Consider the following 20,316-nt stretch of genomic DNA (forward strand, 5'->3'; position numbering starts at 1 on the left):
GCCCCTGCTCAGCAGAGGCTCCGCCCCCGGCTACCCCTCGGCCGACTGGCCACGCCCCAAGGCTCTACGCGCCCTGCCCGAAACTCGGGAGATGCTGTGGGGCCCGGGATTCTAGTGCGACCATCCCAGTCCTGGACACCCCATGGCTCCATGCCAGCCGGGGTTCTCCTCGCCAGATCTTTACGCGGCCCCAAAGCCCCAGCACACTCACTGTCCGGGGCGCCTGTCCCTGAATCTTCTACACTCCGCGACGCAGCGACTTCCCTGCCCAAGGGCCTCTTGGACCCCTGAACCCATACGGGCTCCACTGGATCCATGGTGCCCCCTGGTGGAGAGGCCTGATGGCAAGCCTTATTCCAGTGGGATCTTAAGTTCCCCCTAATGCTCTAGGGCTGGAGACCCCTGGTCTGGGGCGGCCCCAGTGACCTTGGAAGCTGGACCAGACTCTTGAAGCCCTCATTACAGTACAGCCAGAAGTGCCCCTAGCACCTCTCTCAGGCAGGGGACCACAGATCTCTGCCCTGAGCACCCCAAGTATCATTCCCAGGAAACAAATCCCAAGTCCAGAGTTCTTGCCTCCCGGTTGCCTCAAATTGTCTCAGGGATTCCAAGTGATCACAACAGCCCCTCTGCCTGGTGGGTTCTGGCACCCGTGCACTTCCATACACCTTAGTCTGTGCTCAGGGCCCATGTGACACTCACAGCATTCGCAGTTGGTCCCTGCCCTTTCCCTGCTTTGGAACCCAGGGCTTTCCTTGGGCTATGGGCCACACTCCTCCTGATGGGGAAGCTGGACACGGACAGACTGCTGAGGATGACCAAGGTGTGAAGATGGGAAAGGGTGGTGAGCCCCTCACAGATCTGCAGAGGTTGTCCTGTAGGCTGGGCCTGGGTACCAGGCCTGAGATTTTCACATGCAGCTTGTCAGTTATAAAAATGCACCCATATCCCTAGTGGAATTTCTAGTTTGAAAGACAGATTTATGGGGCGCCTGGTTAATCAGTCAGTTAAGCATCTGCCTTCAGCTAAAGTCATGATCTCAGGGTCCTGGGATTGAGCCCCACATCAGGTTCCCTGTAGGGAGCCTGCTTCTCCCTCTCCCATCCATGCCCCTACCCATGCTCTAAATAAATAAAAACAAGTTTACAACTTTGCTTTCTAAAGTTCTTAGCTGTTGAGAAGGCAGGAAAATCTCCCATGGCCATGACTCTGCTCTCATGCAGCCTACTCCACAAACTCCTGAGTTGCAAGGAGTACGTGCCCTCTGAAAGGAAGGGCAGTGTCAGTACAAGGGCGGAGCCAGGCTGCAAAGCTGGGCTGATAGGAGATGATGAATGGCACAGGGCCCCCTCAAGTGGGACCCCAGTTAGCATCTGCAAGATCTGGATTGAACTTCCTCACATCGAACACACGAGAGGAAGGAGTGCTGTTATTTCACATATTACTGAACAGAAGAAAATGCCATTAATCCTAAAACCTTCCACCAGTGCCTAAGAGACCAGGGCATGAAGCTCAGAGACCACAGAAATAGGGAGGTGCTTGTCAAATTATGAAATATGCACAACTCTCTGGGGTTGGAGCTCAGCCCATCTAAGTGCTGAATATCTGGGTCCCAGGGGCTGTTGTTAATAACCTCACGGCTCCTGGGGAGGGTGCCAGGACCCTGCTCGGTGACCGCACAGCCCCACCGCGACCTGTTCAGTGGTGCAGACAGAGGTGGAGGCAGGGCTTCTTAAAATGGTGGATGCGGCTTTATTTACCAAAGGGGCCGGCCCAGGGCTGGTTCTGCCAGCCAGGCCCTCAGGTGGCTGTGGGGTGGTCCCAGCTCAGCTCAGTCCTGGCGGCAAGGCTGGGCCTGCCTCGCCACGGGAGCAGTGTTCCCCCTTGGGGCTCCTGCCCAGTGGCACCGACATGGGTAGCAGGTGCCGGCACTGCCATCTCAGGAAGGCACTTTCAGCTTCGGGGTCCCCAGGAAGAACTGCAGGACACGGTCGGCCAGGAGCGCCAGGCAGAAGTCCAGGAGCAGGACCTGGGCGATGACGAGCTTGAACTGCGGGGCAAGGAGCACTGGTGAGCTGGGTGCCTGCAGATGGGCCAGGCTGAGTCCTGGGGCCACACCCACGGGGCCACTCACCTCCACGGGGATGTCCACGAGGCCAAACTGACTGTTGAAGTCGGGCGAGGAGCCAAGGAGCAGGCCCACGATGGCCAGGAGCGACACGGCCAGGCTCCACACTAGGGGCCTGTTCTCTGGCAGGCTCTCCATGAACGGTGGGCCCTGTGGGGACAGATGGACAGTCAGTCATGTGCTGCAGGGGCCAAGAAAGTGGGCAGGGCGAGTTCAGGCAAGGGCTGGGCCTCACTTTGTAGTTGATGGCAAAGGTGGCCATCTGCATGGCCATGGCCATGATGTACACGGTGCTGTTGACCAGGCTCGGCTCAAACTCCTTGTACAGGTCCACAAACTGCTCCTGCCTGCGGCGACACAGAGGGCACGGGGCTACCCTCTGGCCCCCACCATCCCTGGGCAAAGCCAGGGTTCTGCCTGGCCGACCCCACCAGTCAGGCCTTGGTTACCCCAGGGCAACGTGTGCATGTGCATCCTCCTGCACCCTCCCCTGGGAGCACTCTGCCCCTCCCCAAACCCCAGGCTGGGCCAGCACTCACTTCTCGGGGCTCCGGGCCTGGGCCTCGCTGTACAGGTAGACAAGACTCAGGAAGTGCACACAGAACTGGAGCACGACCGTGAGGATGGTGTACATGTTGAAGATGTTGGGCAGCGGTCGCTCTCGGGAGAGAGTCTTGAGGGGCTGTAGTGGCAGGATAGGGAGTAAGGGTCCAGGCTCACACTGGGCCTACCCACACCCCCTCCCCCGCCCTCCTAGCAGAACTCGTGTAGAGAGCAGTCACCAAATCCTGGAGGTTATGAGTTAGCACCAGACCCGAGCCCTGCTCGTTCCCCAGCCCCTTGGCCGAGATGATGCCACCACACCCTCACTCAAGGCCTACGCTCCACATAGCAGCCACAGGGTGTTTAAAATTCACCCCCTTCCCCTTGTTCTAGAACAAACCAAAGCCCTCCCTGGGACCCAACGGGTGCTCATGGTTGACACAACCCACCTCCACCTCCTCCAGGCACCAGGTGCTCCTTGCATCAGTCCATGCCTACCTATGGCCCTTCTGGCTACCTCCTGGAAGGTTCCCTTGTTCCTTATGCATCACACAGGCTCCCCTGAACGATCCCGAGGCTGTCCCCTGTAGCCTGTGACCCACTTTATATTTTTCATGACACTGAACGCTTTCTGAGTGGTCTTAATAATCATTTCCCCATCTGTCCTCTCTTTGCCTGTGGGCTCTGTGTAGCCCACCTGAGACCCCAACTGGTGGACAGTGCTGGGGCCCGAGTTGTGCCACTCCAGGGAGCCTCGGCGTGCACCTGCTCTGTCCCCTGATCCCCATCTGTAACGTGGGGATGACAGTTCCCACCCCGAAGGCTGCCGTGAAGACGAATGGATGACAAGCAGTGGTGCCTTTAACAGTCCACCCTAGCTGGCCCAAAGAGGCAGACGGTACTCCTGGGCTGGGGAGGGAGCCCCTGCTTTGCCTGTGGCTCAGCCCACCTTGGAGCGGGAGATGAAGAGGAAGCAGCCAGCCAGCAGCAGCCCCTGCAGCGTGGCCTGGAAGTCACTGAACTTGACGCCCTCCAGGTAGAGAACACTCTGGCTATAGGCCAGGATGAGGGCATTGAGCGCCAGGATCTTGAACATCTGCAGCGTGGTCACCAGTGTGCAGCGGCCCTGCTTGATCACGTGGCAGACTGTGGGGGGGGCATGGGAAGGGAGGAAGGTGTGGGCGTGGGGGCCCATCAGGATGGGCATGGGGGGAGGCAACTGGGGGTGGGACTCACTGCACTGGATGGAGGAGAGCTTGGAGGTGAAAGGGGCAGCGATGCTGGCGTCCCCCAGCTTCACGATGGGCGTGTTCTCGTCCTCGAGCTCTCGCAGCACCTGGCTCAGGCGGTCCTGTGGGGCAGGCGGCAGGGATAAGACCTGGCCACCAACGGGTGCTGGTGTCCCCCACCTCCTGTGACTCACCCGCTGGGAGGCCAGCTGCTCCTCGGGAGGCGGGAGCCCCGACCTCTGCTTGGCCGCCCTGGAAGTGGCCCGGACACTGCTGCTGCTGCTCAGGACAGGGCTGTCTCGGGGCCGTCGGCGCCGTTCAACAACTCGCTCAGGGGCAGTGGCCAGGAGGGCCACACCTGGGGGGAGGTACGTGAGTGTGTGTCTGGAGCCTAGAGGGAGCCTGTCACCCCAGGCCTGCTGGCCCTGTGCTGAGTGAAGCCCAGTGTGGAGCATGGAGTGGGGTGTCTGCTCACAGGAGCCAAACCTCCCCATCTCAGCTGATCTCCCCACGGAGTGCCTGAGAGAGCATTCTATCTTGCTTTCTACATTTGGAAAGCAAAACCCAAATACATGGAACTGATTTCCAGGGTTGCCTGGGTGGCTCAGTCGGTTCAACATCTGCCTTCGGCTCAGGTCATGATCTCAGGGTCCTGGGATTGAGCCCCGCATCGGGCTCCCTGCTCAGCGGGGAGCCTGCTTCTCCATCGCCCTCTGCCCCTCCCCCTGCTTGTGCTCTCTCTCAGATAAACAAAAAAATCTTAAAAAAAAAAAAAAAAAAAAAAAGCTGGGCGCCTGGGTGGCTCAGATGGTTAAGCGTCTGCCTTCGGCTCAAGTCATGATCCCGGTGTCGTGGGATCGAGTCCCACATTGGGCTCCCTGCTCCTTGGGAGCCTGCGTCTCCCTCTGCCTCTCTCTCTCTGTCTCTCATGAATAAATAAATAAAATCTTAAAAAAAAAAAGCTGATTTCCATGGTGTACTGCCAAGAATCACAATTCCAGGACATAACAGTCAATTAATAAAGCAGTTAAGGATTTGGAAGGCACTGTAAGTAGGTCATTTTTTTTTAAGAGGGAAAGAGTGAGCGTGTATGTTTGCCCTCAACAGCATGCATGTGAACAGGGGTGGGGGTTGGGTGTGGGGAGGGGAGGGGTAGAGGGAGAATCTCAAGCAGGCTCTATGCCAAGCCCAGAGCCTGACGTAGGGGCTTATCTCACAATCCCGAGATCATGACCTGAGCCACAATCAAGAGTCAGATGCTTAACTGACTGAGCCACCCAGGTCCCCTGTCAGGTTGGTCTTTTAACATCAACCTGATGACTGCATTCTGTTGACAGAAATCCAAGGCTATAAATGGCTGGCAAATGCTTCAGCTTCCTTTGTGCATCCCCACTTGTCCCATCTCTCCCTGGCCTCTGGCCTCAGCCCCCACATGGTCCCCACGCGGTGCCGGGAGGCCTGAGCAAACCAAGCTGTGTCTGCCACCTGGAGCCTCCCTGGCTCCCTGTGTTCCCAGAAGCTCTGGTGCCCTCCCACCCCCACCCCCGCACTGTTCATCAGATACCCGTATCCCTCTAGGCCTGCGGCTCCTCAGATCCCCAACCCCACTGGAGCCTGCCCCATCCCCCGCTGCCTCCTCAAAGAACTCGCTCAGTGATGTGTCTCTGACGCTAAACCCGTGCTGGCAGAACAGCGATGGAAGGGACAGTCTATCAGCTCGCAGGACTCACCCACGTCGGCATGCTTCAGGGCACCCACGTCATTGGTGCCGTCGCCACACATGAGGGTCACGTAGCCCAGCTCCTTCAGGCTGGTGATGACAAACTCCTATGTGCGCAGAGATGGGCTGAGTGAGGGCTGTGTGCTACCCCCAGGGCCCTGCCTGCCCCCCGCCTCCTCTGCACACACCTTCTGTTTGGGGGCCACACGGGCAAACACCTGCACGTGGGGGATGAGGCGAAGCAGCTGCTGGGGGTCCTCAGCCTGCAAGTGGGCCAGGCCATCGCCCGTGAGGCACAGCGCATGCTCCAGGGCCAGCGCCTTCGGGGAGCCCTTGGCCAGGGGCAGCACGACACTGCCATCGATGGAGCGCCACTCACAGAGTCGACCTGCAGAGCCAGAGCCCAGGGCCAGGGAGAGGGGTTCACAGCAACTCCCTGTCACGTGGACCCCACGTAAGCCGTCCCAGTCTCATCTCTCTGAAGCACCTTCTTGGTTCTCACCCCTCTTTATCCCTACCAATCCCTGTCCACTCCTGCACCCTAGACGCCAGGAACCCCACAGATGTTCACAGAACCCTCCGACACAAAGGATTCAAGAACCCAGAGCCTAGGCCACTGACCTGAGACCACATGATGGTCAGATTCAAACCCTGACAACCTAACCTCAGGAGCAAGGCACCCCTGACCCTGGGGCCTGCCTGAAACTCTGCTCTTCCAGGATCAGGGCCCCCTGAGTCACTTCCCTGGGCCAGACCCTGCTTGCCAACCACTTCCTCTTTCTAGATGGCTGGCCCAGGCATGGATGCTGAGTGATAAGCATGGCTAAGGGAGGCCTTCTGGCACTGCACGGCTCATCTGGGCTGTCTTGGCTAGGAGGGAAACCAACCTCCACCTGGCTTTTACTGTGGCCATTTTGTTGAAGCAGCATCACCTGCCAATCAACAGTCCCAATAGCCACCTCTGGGCCACCTGCCTACGATCCCTGGGCTCTGCAAGAGCCTAGTGCCTGGAGCTGAGACAGAGATCTGGGACCAACAGTGCAGACTAGGAGAAGGGCTGGGAAATTCTAGAATCCAGCATAGTTCCAGAAGCCAGCACCCTCCTCTGACCTGCAGCCTGGTGACACTCCAGGGCATGTGGCTCCCCAGCCAGACACCAGCCCTTGGCGTCTGACAGACCCCGTACTCCACCTGACTGAAGTAGGTGAGTTTACTTCTATTTCCTTGTCTGTAAAGTGGGGGCCCCAACAGCAGACCTGTTCAATTTCCTCCTATGTGATGCGGGGATGATAAGGCCTCCTGTATGCAGCAGAGAGACCAACGTGGTAACACATACCAAGCTCTCTGCCTGGGGTCTGGCCATGCTGAGCATGAGCACCAGCATCCCCGTGCTTAGGAGGGGAGCCCTTGCCTCACACAGGCAGTCTGCCCGGCCCAAGGCAGGCGGGAGGACAGGAAACATGGCCCGGTCTGACGAAAACCAACCACCCCGGTTGTCAGCTGTCACTGATCCCAGAGCCAGTGACTTCCCGCATGCTGCTAGGACACGTGGGTGTGGAGCTCCTTGGCTAGACGGCCCCAGCTTGCTGACAAGGCAAGGCCGTGTTCCACAGGCTGGTGTCACAGGTCCTGGATGACACTGGGTGTGTTCGCTCAGGCCTGAAATGCCAGCGGGCCACTAGACAGGGGCTGTTCTTGCATTCAGGGTCCCCCCAGCCTATGGCCCCATGATCCCTCACCTTTCTCCACGGGAGGCTGCAGGATCAGCGTTTGTGCCTTTTCAATGAAGTGCAGCTCCTGAGCCACGTGGCAGGCAGTGAGCGGGTTGTCGCCTGTGATCATGACCACCTGAGGAGAGGACAGAGGCTCCATGGGGCAGGGCCCAGCAGGTCAGAACTCCAGCCTGGAGACCTGGTGGCTGAGGCCCTCTAAAGAAGGCCATAGAAGGAGGTGTTGGCCCCAATGCAGAATGGGCTTCCAGGGGCCACAATCCTCCCCAACCTGGTGGTGTTTTATGCAAACGATACATGTACGTGTGTCTGAAAACACCCGCAGCCTTTATTTGCAATATAGACTAAGAACCAGCCATTAGCGTGGACCCTCTTGGCTTGGTAGCTACCCCAGGCAGAAGGGAACAGATGCTCCAGCTTTCTCACTGAGAGCCCAGTGATGGGAAGATGGGCTGTGACGGCTGAGGGCCAGGTGGGGGCTATTAATGTCACCACCTCTGAGACTGCTCACTCACCTCCCACATCCTAAACTGCATCTTGAGTCCCAAACTAGAAAACAGAAACCATAGAACAGATGGATGTGTCCGAGAGTCACCTCCACATCCCCTGTCCCAGCCCAGCTCTTCCTTTCCAGAATGGGGTGGATTGGGGGAATTGCCCTCACCTCCCAGGGATGCTGGGGGTGAAGGAAGCAACCTGAGAAGGGTGGGCACAGGCCAGGTCCCAAAGCATCCTCAGACTCGGGACAACGTGGGCACCAGAGCCACGATGGAGCTCAGCCAAAATCCAAGAAAGACATCCTTGCTACTGAGACCTGCCCCACTGAGGGGGAACTGTCCTCTGTGGTCATATCACCCTCTCTGGAAGAAGGAGCCAAGATCCACCCACCTGCCCACCCACCCTTGGGGCCCAGTGGGGAGGGGTCCAGAAGCTGTACCCGGTGGGATGCATTTTGGATCTCACGGATCACGGCCTTAGAATCAGCCTTGAGCGGGCAGGAGACCACAATGAAGCCGACGAACTTGAGGTTGCACTCCAGGGCCTCCCGTTTGATCTCCCGGGCCTGTGTAGGGACACATAAGTACCCTCATGACCCATCTCTCCTCCATTTCTGAGCTGGGCGGGGGGGGGGGGGCCGCGCGTCAGGGACAGACCCATCCTTACAGAAGGAACATTTGAGGGTTAGGTGAGAAGTGGGGAGGACACTAGGCACCCTGGACCCATAGGGTCTCAGCAGTGCTGCGAGTTTCCCCCACCACAGGGCCTTTACTCCCTGCTGGGCACAACAGCAGGGCATAAGCCCGTGTGACTCAGCTTCCAAGACAGTAAAGTCAGACCCTCCTTTGCTATTCACTGAGCGCAATCTCACCCTGAACCTCATGCCAGAAACCCCAAACTCTTCTCCTCACAGAGCTTGCCTTCTACCGGAAGAGATGTGTAATAAAGAAAGTCACAGAAATCAGAACACTAACTGCCACTAACTGCCGAGGAATGGGGCAGACAGGCTCGGGGAGTGGCACCGAGCAGGCTGGTTCTGAGGGCAGGGCACTGAGCCACGACCTGGTGTGCACTCTGGAAGGATTTCTCAGCTGTCAGGTAGAAGTGGACTGGATGAGAGGTAAGGTGGAAACAGAGCAATACTGATGGTGGCGGTGGGAGGAGAGCTGGTAACTGACCGGACATAGGGTGTGACACGGAGCTGGAGGTGCCCCATGACCATGTGGTGACTGAGTGGTCAGGCAGGGTAGGGGCAGAACCAGGCTGGAGACAGGAATCCAAGGCGCCTCCTGATGATCCCTGGGGGGGGGGGGGGTGTAAGGACCCGAGAGTGTGGGGTAAGAGGCTGGATGGAGGCGGGGCCTGGTTGTACTCTGCAGGAAATGGCCTCAGGAGCCAGGATGGGATGGGGTCCCATAAAGGGCAGGGTACGCAGTAGAGAAGGGACCCAGGGCTGAGTGCCACTCAGGGCCTCCCAAGGTAGAGGCCCGGAAGGAGGAAGAAGGAATCGTGCCTGCTCATAGTGAGGCTGCAGGGAACAGAAGGCAGTATGGACGAGGGGCCAACAGGTGGGAAGCCTAGGCCCTTACCTGCTGGTGGGTGAGGTGCCCCAGCTCCTTGTACCCCAGCGCCAGTACTCGGGCTCCTTCCCGGGAAATCTCCGTGTGGATGTGGTGGTAGTCAGGTGGGCACTGGGAGAACTGCAGGGAACGCAGGGGGTGTCACCGACCGCCCCGCGCCCCCCTTCCCCTGGGGCCGGGACTGGCTCACCATGGAGTGCAGGGTTTCAGGGGCCCCCTTCACAGCCGCGATGTAGCAGAGATCAGTGGAGCCTAGCTTCTCATAGGAGGCGAGCACGGACATTCGCTTTAGGGCACTGGCAAAATGAAAGCGCTGGTGAATTTTCAGCCCCTGAGTTTTAATACTTCGGGGGAATACTTTCTCATCTGGAAACAAATAAGTACGAATCCTGAGGGCCTTCGCTCCAAAGAGGCAGCCAAGCCCCCGCCTCCCCTTTCCGCCCCTCTCTTCCCCCCCCTCGACCCCCAGACCCAGACCCTGAGGGGTGTTTGGGGGTTGGGGGGGGGGCTCCTCGCTCCAGGAAGGGTCAGAACTGGGAGACCTGTACCCAGAGGACCTTGCTCGTGGCTTCTGGCAGGGTGGGGGCAGGTTCAACTCCCAAGGGGTGGACTGTCTCAGGTCAGAGGTGAGCCTGTGCCCACCCGCCTAAGGGACCATCAGAGTTGTGGGCCTGCCTGGCCCTGAGCTGGACACACAGGTGTCTCTGAGGGGTGCAGCCTGCCTGCCCAGGGGTGCAAGAGCGGGCATTTCCTCCCAGCCAGGCCCGAAGCTCCAGCCCCTCACCTTTGGTCAGTGTCCAGTCCACGGCTGTCAGCATAGCCTTCTCGAGGGGGTCACCCACAAGGGTGCCATCATCCAGTTGCATGAGAGAGTGGCATGAGGCCAGAGCACGGTGCGTTTCTACGGGGATGCTGGACACAGGAGTGACCTCCTTCCCGTCTCTGTTAAGGACAGGAAACAGCTGATTATGGAGTAGAGGGACCCCCGGGAATTGCTAGCCAGGATGAGTGACGGGCCCGCACTTGGTGCCAGTCATTGCAGGGGCTGAGAGAGATGCACGGTCTTGGTCCTGACACCTGTGCCTATCTCATGGGTGCCCCTACATATCTTATGGCCACTTGGGGTGGGGTGGAGCCAAGCTGCCAGGCCGCTGTTACACTGAGGAACGTAAGGGAACCCCCCACCCCACACACCCCTGGTCAGACTTCTGTGTACACGGTGGGGGCTCCAAGTGGGTGCTGTCTGTCCCTTGAGCTCCCACGTGCTGGGCAAGAGGCCCAAGCCACCCGCACTCACCTGAGCCCAGCCACCCCACGGACGACCAAGCTGTCGCTAGTCAGGGTCCCTGTCTTGTCGAAGCAGCACACCTCTACCTTGCCAGCAAATGGGATCCGGAAGGGCTCCGTGCAGTACATGTCTGGGAGGAGGGGAGCCAGGGTCAGGGGTTCTGCCAGGCCCCAGCCCATGCAGCAGCCCGCCCCCGCTCCGGTCCCAGGCACTCACACAGCTTGGCCAGGGCGATGAGGGAGGTGTTGACAGCCAGAGACAACTCAATGGGCAGCTCAGGGGGCACAACCGACGTGAGGATCAGAGTGCACTCCAGAAACAGCTTGTAGCGGTTCCGGCTGGGGTCCTTGGTGCCTGCAGAGACAGGGCCTGCCAGCCTGGGGGGCCTGGGGGCGGGGCCCAGCAGACAGGGGAAGGGCCCCAGCGCATACCTTCAATCCACACGTAGGCGGCTGCTGCGATCGCAAAGACCAGGAGGAACAGGATGAAAATGAAGGTCTCCAGGTTGTTCGCTGTCACCCTCTTGACTCCAAAGAGGATGGTACGCAGCAGCTTGCCCTAGAGGGCCAAAGGGTTAGAGGCCTTTCCTGGCAGGCCGTGGCCTCCCGCACCCCAGAGCACCAGGGCCAGATCGCCCCTCTGCTGATGGGGAGTGCCTGCCCTGGGTCCACCTGTGAATCCTGCAGCCATGACACAGGGGCCCACACAGCTACGTGGCTGGCTGCCACTCAGCTCAGGGCTATAGAGACCAGCGGCCAAAAACTGGGGGTCAGGGAAAGAAGTGGCTGAGATGGGGGACTGAGTCTTCTGGAAGGAAGTCTGGCGAATCACCTCTACGGGGCCGCCCTCATGACACTTTAGTGAGGAGTTTACGGATGTGACTCTGTTTGGGACCCCAGTGTGTACGGCAACAGCCCGTTTCCTGCCTGTGCTCCCCACCAGAACCGCAGTGTTGGATAATGGGCCTCGTGTGTAGGGCTCACGTCTGCACCCTGGCCCCAAGCGGGGACCTGTTGTCAGAATAAGTCTGTGGCGGGGATGTTCTGGGGTCCAAAAGAGCCACTGTCTCAACTGTCTACCACACACCCTGGGGCCTACCCTCCCCAGAGCCAGACGGGGGTCCATACCTGGGATGTGTTGAATCCGGTCCTGAGAACGTAGGCCACACATCCATTGTCGACTGCTGCAGAGACAAACGGGAGCAGCAGTGTTGGTGTCTGTTCATCCCCACTCCCTCACAGCCAAGCAGATGTGGTGGCTGGGGGTGTGGGGCAGGGATGGCGGGGCCGGGCCACCCCAGACCCCCCCAAGGCACCTACGCTTCAGGCCCGTGGTAGCCTTCTGCGGGGGGATGTGCTGTACCACCTTGGTGCCCCCAAAGATGACGTGGAGCCGGGAGTCGGCCTGGAGGTCCAGGACCCGGTCAGGGTTAAGGTCTTCAATGGGCTCCTAAGGAGGAAGGAGAGAGTGGTGAGGATGCTCTCACCTCAGCCTCCTTCTCTGTCCCCAGTCTCCCAAGAGCAGGCCCCTGGGGCTGGGATGAGCCACTCCGACCCTCAGAAGACTCCCAGCCTAACATAGCACATCCGACCAGGCGGCCTGCCCTGTCTTCTCCCCACCTGCACCTGCACCTGCAGTGTTGACTCCTTGTGATCTCGCAGCTGGCCTCACAGAGGATTTGCGCTCTCCTGGTTTCCCTCAGCCCATGTCAGTCTGATGTCTCTGGTCCCAGGCCTGGACAAGCCCTGACGATCTTGGCCTCCCTTCCTTCCTTCCTTCTCATCGCCACCCAGCTCCCCTTCATCCAGGGGGCAAAACCACCAGGAAATCTGGCAGCTCCAACTAGGCACCACAACTACTCTGCCTCCTCTAGCCTCCTAGGTCAGGGCTCCGTCCCTCCTCTATCCGAGCCTGGGCAGGAGGGTGGCCCAGCCACCAGCCCTCTCGCTCCCCAACGAAAGGGCCAGTGACACACCTGGGTAGACCGCGTCTGACCCCCGCTCCGCCCCCAGCACCTTCATCTGTGGCACCGACTCCCCTGTGAGCATGGCCTCGTCCACAATGCAGCGGCCCCGCAGCAGCAACACGTCACATGGCACTAGGTTCTCCTGTGGGGAGCGGCCTGCAGGAAGGGGCAGGAGCGTTGCAGAGGAGCTGAGAGAAAGGGCTCCCACCACGACAGACCAGAAGCGTGCCTCACCGATGGAGACGATGTCTCCAGGGACAATCTCGTCACTGGCGATGGGCCTCCACTTCCGGCTACGGTAGACCTGGGCAGAGGTGAGGTGCAGTTAGCTCTGGGTCTCACGGTGGGCTCGATGCAGGTGCATCCCTAGAGCTGACCTCACCCTGCCCCCACTCCAGGCCCACCCCAAGACTGGCAGGTGCCTCCCCCCAACCCTCATCTTCCCACTGGCCACACCTGGATCATGTGGGGCTTGTTGCCCATCTTCCGGATCTCTGACATGTTCCGCATCTGCTGCTGCACCAGGGAGGCCTCGAAGGCCACCAGCATGGAGAGGGTGAAGACGCTGTAGTACCAGTACTCATCCAGACACCAGAGCCCCACGCAAAACACCTGTAGGACACAGCCTGTGTGTCCACACCCCCGCCCGGCCATCCACGGGAGCACATGAAGACACCTGTGGAGGCTGGGAAGGCACACCAAGGGCTGTTCCGCCCATGGGCTCAGACCCATGAGGACACAGAGAGAATTTCAGGTCTGGAGATGGAGATTGCTCTGGCTGGGAAAGCCCCAAGGAGCAGGAGGGGGGTCGGGGAGGGTCCAAGCTGCTGCTTTACCTGGAACACGAAGAAGGGTGCTGTGGCTCTCTCTTTGAACAACTCCGAGAAGTCAGGCACCACCATCTCAGCCCTACGAGAGACCAGACCCCACATCCTGTTCACAACATGAGCCTCAGAGGTCCCACCCTGACACCTCCACTCAGGGCACTGCAGGCCTCCCCGGGACAGGAGAAGCCAGAAGGGACACTCCACTTGACTACGGCTCTCCTTGTCCCCGAGACACTGGGGCAAGCAAGCTAACTGCTGCCAGCCTCCTCCGCAGCACCCAGGTAAAGCTTCTGAACCAGTGCCAGGCTGTGCAGGCACCCACGCCACCCCCCACCCCCCGAGCAGGGCTAGTGTAAGACACAGCCCGTCAACAGGCTGAGTACGAAGGCACGCAGAGAAGGAGCACCTGACTGTGGTATGGGAGCCCTGAAGCTGCACAGAAAAGGCCTGGCAGCTGAGCACTGAGGAGTCTTCTGGGGCCTGAGCCCCACCCCGAATTGGAGAGGGGAGGTCTGGAGCTGAAATTTTCCAAAAACTCCCTTAATAAAAGCCCCAGAATTTGAGGAGTAGGGCCTAAGGGTGTGTTCTGCAGCACTGTGTGGGGAGGCCCAGTCTGGCCGGCGGGGGGGGGGGGGGGGTGGAGCCAGGTCAACTGGGGCCACCCTCGCCCTGCCCTTGGAGACGTGTCCTAGATATGGGGTGTCAGAAAAAAGAAACCACTGTGATAAAAACAAACAACCACAACCAGGCCCCATTCTTCATTATTCAGGTGACTTCGCATGAGCCGGGAAGGTGTGAGAGGACATCCCAGGCCACCACCAAGGCTGACCTCAGGCAGAGAGAATAGGTAAAAATTTCTTATAAATCTTCCTATTGGATTGCTACCTGTGATGATATATATGTAATTTTTAAATAGCAGTTGAGTTAGGGAAGAATTCCCTAAAAGTTCTGGGGGTTTTCAGGTCCAGGATGATCATCATGGTGGCAGGGCCAGGGGCTCTGAAGATGAACAAGGGGGTCTGAAGCCCTGCTCTGCCCCCTCCCAGTGGTGTGTGGGCACTGGTGGTTTCTCGGCTTAAAGGGAGGAAGCATGTACAAGGCATCTGCCATCACGCCTGGTACAAAGGAGAGCTACTGTGATCACTGACAACTCCTTTTACCGCTCTTCCCAAAGTGCTGGGATGAGTATGAGGAGCACGGTGACAACTTACACTTAAAAGAAAAATTTAAAAACAAAGAAAAATCCTACAATAATTACAAAACGGGGATCAACAGTCATCTCTCTGGGACCTCGGGCCAGGTTCCCATGAAGAGCTGCATATGCTCCTGCTGGACGGTCCTCCAGGGTCCCTGTCAGCAGTCAAGGCCAGGGGAGACAAGACTAGAGCACGTTTCTAAAAAGGTGGCCGCCATCTTCATCTGGGATGTACTGTGGACCCCTCCGCCCCAAGTCCCCATTTCCTAGGCACCAGGACTCAGGAGCGCAGCAGGGCAGAAAGCCGGGAAAGGAGCCACAGGCTCGGCCAAGCGCTCACGCTGTGACCACGGGCAGAGCACCAGCCCTGTCACCATGCATGGGCATGCCGGGACTCACTTGTTGCTCCCAAACTTCTTCTCAGCTGCGCGGATCTCTGAGTCCTCCTGGAACCCTCTGTTGCTCTGGTAGTATGAGAAGGCATTTCCCACAGGAAAGGCCACAGGGAGGAAGCGCTTCTTCTCCAGGGCGTCGTAGGAATACTTAATCTTCTGGAATTCGAAGGACAACACCTCCTGTCCGTCCTCACCCTGTGGGAGCAGGTGTTGTCTATGGCAGAAGGCCCACACCTGGGGGTGTCCGTCAGTGCCTGGGAGTCCCATCCAAGCCCTGTGCCGAGCAGCCCAGCAGCTGGTCCCTACCTCGTCCCGGTGCAGGGCCACGAGCTCAGTGGAGCCATTGTTGGGGGTCGGCACCACTTTCACGAAGGTTGCTTTGCTGGGGTCGTACTCCTGCGAAAGGCAAAGTACTGCTGCTGAGCGCTTCTTAACCCCCAGCTCCACAGCGCCCCCGCCAAGTCCCCCCCGGGGAGGTTGCAAGCACAGCCACTCTGGGCTCTGGCCTGTCTACTCCCCAGTCTGTCACCGAGACAAAGACACCACCTCGCCACCCCTCTGGTCTCGTATCGTAAAATCGGAGTCACGGCCAGCACCCCAAGCCTGGGGCCCTGCTGAACTCAAACAGGAAGAATGTCCCCTGCACGACCTGCACCCCTCAAAACATGTGGGCCAAGCCCTGTCACAGCCCACTGGCCTGGTGCTGCTCTGCGTCCCCTCCCTTAACTATTCATTTCGGGTCCTGAAGTGACAAGGGGCAATGAGGCTCAAGGCTCGTCCTTGCCTCAGCCAAGGGCCTCGGCATGAGCCGTTTTTCTCTGCCTGGAACATGTGGTCACCCAGTCAGCTTCAAGCCTTTGCTCAAACGTCACCTTCTTAGGAGACCTCCCCTGGAGGAGGGTCCACGTGAAGGGCCCTCACAGTGTTCTTCTCCGTGGCCTGGGTTTTCCTCTCTTTAGCAGAGGCAGCTGAGCGCGAGCTCTATACCTCTCTCACCAACACCATGAAGGCAAGGGCTTTTGTCTGTTTGGCTCACTGCTGCTTCCTCAGCACCTAAGTGGAGGTACTGGATGAAGCTTAGTTAGCGCAGCCTCAAGCCTGAGCTGCACCCATCTCACCCATCTGGGCCGGCCTGTGGTGTATGTGTTTGCGGGCAGAGGTGCCAAAGGGTGACCCTCAGAAGAAAGGCCCTGCCCCTTGGGGAGTCCATGGGCCTCTGGGCAGGCAGAAAATGATGACAAAGACTTAATGAGGGCGCCTGGGTGGCTCAGTTGGTTAAGCGACTGCCTTCGGCTCAGGTCATGATCCTGGAGTCCCAGGATCGAGTCCCATATCGGGCTCCCTGCTCAGCGGGGAGCCCTCTTCCCTCTTGTGCTCTGTCTCTCATTCTCTCTTAAATAAATAAATAAAATCTTAAAAAAAAGACTTAATGAACTCTGGTAACACCATGGTAAAAAAAAGTGTGAAGTGGGGCGCCTGGGTGGCTCGTTCAGTTAAGCGTCTGCCTTCAGCTCAGGTCATGATCCCAGGGTCCTGGGATGGAGCCCACATCGCGCTCCCTGCTCAGCTGGGAGCCTGCTTCTCCCTCTCCCACTCCCCCTGCTTGTGTTCCCTCTCTCGCTGTGTCTCTCTCTGCCAAATAAATAAATTAAATCTTAAAAAAAAAAAAAAAGTGCGAAGTGCTACACAGGGCCATGGCCATGCCAAGCCCTTCGCAGTTTTTTGCAGGTTCTTCTCACAGTGGCATAGTGAGCGGGTGTTATAGTTCTCACTTTACACAAGGGAAAAGAGAAACCAAAAGAGAAGCACCCCTGTCTGCGATCTCTGATGCAAGCCCAGATCTGCCCATCCTCACCCTGCAGTTGGTTAGCTCCTCCTTGTCCTCCATGCCTGGAGAGGAAGTTAACACTCACGCTTTTTAGCTGGAGGCCAAAAGGCAGTTGGAAGTTTGGGGGTGGGTGGTCACACTCCCTCCAACTCCCCTGCATTTTCTGGTCCCTCACTGGAGTCTTTCATTGTACTGACCTGAAGCTACCCGTTAAGTTTGAGCCCCTCCCCTGGGATAAGGCTTGTTGGGAAAACCATTCTCTCAGAAGAAAAAGAGGATTCAGTCCACATTTAGAGTCAAAGAGAGGGGGCTTCTGTCTCTTTCTGCAGCCCTTCATGCTGTTCCCTTTCCCTCTTCTTTCAGCAACACACGCCTGGGATCAAAGGGGAGGCTGGCGGGACCTCAGTGCCCATGGCTCCAAACACGCCAGTGTCATCTGAGGCAGGCCCAGAGGGCAGTGGTGCAGTAACTGCTGACCCAGGGCAGCTCTCCCTATCCAGATCTTGGGGGTTAAGGGTCAGAAATGCTACGGGGCTGCTGTATTCCAACACAAATCCCCACTGTCACCCCCCTCATTTTGGAGTCAGACATAAAGAGGCTCCACGCCGTCATCATTTGCTCACAAATTGCTCCTGCTCCTCTTAAATGTTACGATCAAAGAGAATTTCAACCTAATTTTGGTCCTGATATGCAAGGGCCTCTAAGCACTGGGTAACAGAGTTCTCAAACCAAGCTTCACAGATAGGGAAACTCACCCCGCAGGTCTAGCCTCACACTTTGAAAACCAAGATAGGAGACAAAAGAAGGAGAGACCATTTCTAAGAGAAACCACCTAGTCCTCGATAGTAATGGTAGCTAGCATTAACAAGCCAAATCAAAGAGCGATGATGCTGGAGCCTACCCCGAGCTTTTTATAGGTATTACCCTATCGAATCTAAATGACCACACCAGGGAGGGATTCCAAGGAAAGGAAGTTAACCTGCGCCAGGGTCGCACAGCAAGTCAGTAGCGGGGCCAGGATTTACCCACCCAGAGGACACCGCTGGGGATTCAGGCCCAGCAAACGGGAGGCCCGGGATGGGGTGGGGACCGACACGAGCTTCGTGACTGTGACCCGCCGCAAGGCCCGACCGAGGCGAGGGTCGGGCTCGTGCCCGCGCACTTACCGGGGTGCAGGTGAGCGCGCAGTGCGCGTGCACGGACCAATGCCCCGAGAGGACGGTGAGCGCGTGCGCGAGGCAGATGGTGGCGAGCACGAGCAGCGCGGCTTCAGGGATTTGCACCCAGCTGCTGCCCCAGCCCCAGCAGCCGGCGGCCGCGGCGCCCAGCCAGGCCGGATAGAGCAGTCCCGCGAACGGCAGCACCGTAAGGCGCCGCAGCAGCGCCAGCCGCCGGTATGGCCACACGGCTGCGACCAGCTCGTCACCGCTCGCTATGAGCGCTGGGCCGGCGGCGAGGAGGGTGCGCGGCTGCGGCCCGGGCTTGGGTTGCCTGCCGGGCCGGGCCCCGCAAGGCCGGGCCCCGCAGGGTACCGCGTTGCCCGCCGCCGCCGCCGCCGCAGCCGCCGCCATCTTTTCCAGCGCCGCGCTCGCTTCCGGGCAGAGGCACCGCCTCACTTCCGATATTTTACTTCCGGTGAACTCCGGGCGCCGCCATGGCAGCCGGAGGGTAGAAAGAGTCGGACAATGTACAAATTGAGTTCGGAAGTTGTTACGCGGCGCGCCGCCATGACAGGCTGAGGCCGGAAGGAGAGGCAGGGCGCAGCCATGAGAGTCTTAAAAGGGTAAAGCTGTCTGCCCGCCCTGCCACGCCGGACTGAGACCGGAAAAGACGAAGCGAGGCGGGCTGGGCGCCACCTTGACACCTGAACCGGAAAAGAGGAGCCCTTGTCCGGACTACCCGGGCAGTGGCCAGTTTGGATCATCAGGGGCGGAGCCTGGACACTGCGGAGGCGGGGCCAATTACAGAAGAGCTGGGGTTCTGAGAGCGAGGCCTCGACAGGCCGAAGGGGCGGGGTTTGTCATGAGGGCGGGACTCGTTAGGGGCAGGGGCCCCGGGTGGGTTTCCCTGCGGGAGAGGCCCCTCCCTCGGGGTCCTGGGCAGGGCTGGCGCGGATAGACTTAACAGAGCCGACACAGGACACAGCCGCTGCTGAGAGGAGCGGTCATGTAATAATGATTACACACACAGAAAGTTGTTATTTTAACATAAAAATATGAAAAATAGGCGTTTAGGGGCGCCTGGGTGGCTCAGTCGTTAAGCGTCTGCCTTCGGCTCTGGTCATGATCCCAGAGTCCTGGAATCGAGCCCCGCGTCGGGCTCCCTGCTCGGCGGGGAGTCTGCTTCTCTCCCCCTGCTTGTGCTCTTTCTACCTCTGTCTCTCTCAAATAAATAAATTAAATCTTAAAAAAAAGGAAAAAAAAATGGGCGTTTATTTGAAATTACATGTATTCTGTAATATTTACTTTTCTGTAACATAAATTCTATTGTTTGAACAAAACCACATTAGGAATCATTAACAGTGGCAATCGGTAGTATTTAGTAGTACTAATAGAAAACATTGCCTGAGAAAAATCTATAACAGCACGTTTATGTTTCTTTGTCCTGATATAGCAATTTGAACTACTTTTTAAACTCTTTATTGGATATTTATATCTTGTAGGTTAACTGTTGCATATTCTTTTTTTTTTTTAAAGATTTTATTCATTTATTTGAGAGAGAGAGAGCACATGAGATGGGGGAGGGTCAGAGGGAGAAGCAGACTCCCTGCTCAGCAGGGAGCCCGATGCGGGACTCGATCCCGGGACTCCAGGATCACGACCTGAGCCGAAGGCAGTCGCTTAACCAACTGAGCCACCCAGGCGCCCAACTGTTGCATATTCTTAAGATACGTAAGTGTAAGACTTGGTAAAAGGAGAACATAATGCAGTAAGACTTAGTTAATATTCTATATTTAATAAAAGTAACGATGACGCTTCTTTCTGTCCCATTACACAGTAGGATATTTTTACTCTAAGTTTTCCAATAATACTTACCTGAATGGACTGAAATCTTTAGGATAACATTTTGTTTTATATAGTGATAAAACTAACGCAGTCCAAGGTGAGATCACTGATTTGCTTCCCTGCTCTTATCAAGCCCACGATTACTGATTCTTGGTGTCATTCCAATGTGATAACATCAAGCTAAATATTGTCTCAGCTAAAGCCTTTCAGCATGGATTTACTTCTTAGGGTTTTTGACTTTTATGGATTAGTTTTAAGCTCTCCAAAACAGCAGGGTTTGTTTTGTTTGTTTGTTTGTTTTTTGTAGGCCAGGTATTGGTCAGTCAGGTCTTTGTATATATAAACTCATCATATAGTATCTATGTCCAACACTCTAGAGAACAT

At 57.6% G+C, this 20,316-nt stretch overlaps 1 protein-coding gene across 2 annotated transcripts; it reads right to left on the reverse strand.

The window, feature by feature from the left end:
* Nucleotides 1–1,729: 1,729 nt before the first annotated feature.
* ATP13A1 (ATPase 13A1) lies at nucleotides 1,730–18,969 on the reverse strand. 2 transcript variants are annotated; one of them, XM_027584854.2, is made up of 26 exons: nucleotides 18,094–18,969; nucleotides 15,406–15,495; nucleotides 15,104–15,294; nucleotides 13,519–13,591; nucleotides 13,139–13,294; nucleotides 12,917–12,986; nucleotides 12,732–12,838; nucleotides 12,036–12,165; nucleotides 11,844–11,899; nucleotides 11,148–11,274; nucleotides 10,933–11,070; nucleotides 10,726–10,846; nucleotides 10,213–10,370; nucleotides 9,619–9,794; nucleotides 9,438–9,548; nucleotides 8,288–8,413; nucleotides 7,360–7,468; nucleotides 5,809–6,008; nucleotides 5,631–5,727; nucleotides 4,095–4,258; nucleotides 3,908–4,022; nucleotides 3,621–3,817; nucleotides 2,668–2,810; nucleotides 2,364–2,475; nucleotides 2,135–2,278; nucleotides 1,730–2,050 (listed from the first exon to the last, which is right to left on the reverse strand). In XM_027584854.2, exons 1-26 carry the CDS (start codon nucleotides 18,496–18,498, stop codon nucleotides 1,940–1,942), a joined length of 3,627 nt encoding a protein of 1,208 aa, XP_027440655.2. In that variant the 5' UTR covers nucleotides 18,499–18,969; the 3' UTR covers nucleotides 1,730–1,939. The 2 variants fall into 2 exon arrangements, with proteins under 2 accessions (XP_027440655.2, XP_027440656.1); XM_027584855.2 differs by having other exon boundaries at nucleotides 13,139–13,367; nucleotides 18,094–18,231.
* Between the last annotated feature and the right edge of the window lie 1,347 nt (nucleotides 18,970–20,316).

This window comes from Zalophus californianus, chromosome 1 (genome assembly GCF_009762305.2).
Source record: "Zalophus californianus isolate mZalCal1 chromosome 1, mZalCal1.pri.v2, whole genome shotgun sequence".
Lineage (NCBI taxonomy): Eukaryota > Metazoa > Chordata > Mammalia > Carnivora > Otariidae > Zalophus > Zalophus californianus.

Bases quoted from the DNA above. Each gene is read 5' to 3' on its own strand.
- ATP13A1 (XM_027584854.2), bottom strand. From the start codon at position 18,498: ATGGCGGCGGCTGCGGCGGCGGCGGCGGCGGGCAACGCGGTACCCTGC. The intron at 10,371-10,725 runs GTGAGTGCGGGT...TGTCCTTAACAG, and splicing joins CGTGGGGTGGCTGGGCTCAG to AGACGGGAAGGAGGTCACTC. The intron at 2,051-2,134 runs GTGAGTGGCCCC...CTTGCCCCGCAG, and splicing joins TCGTGGACATCCCCGTGGAG to TTCAAGCTCGTCATCGCCCA.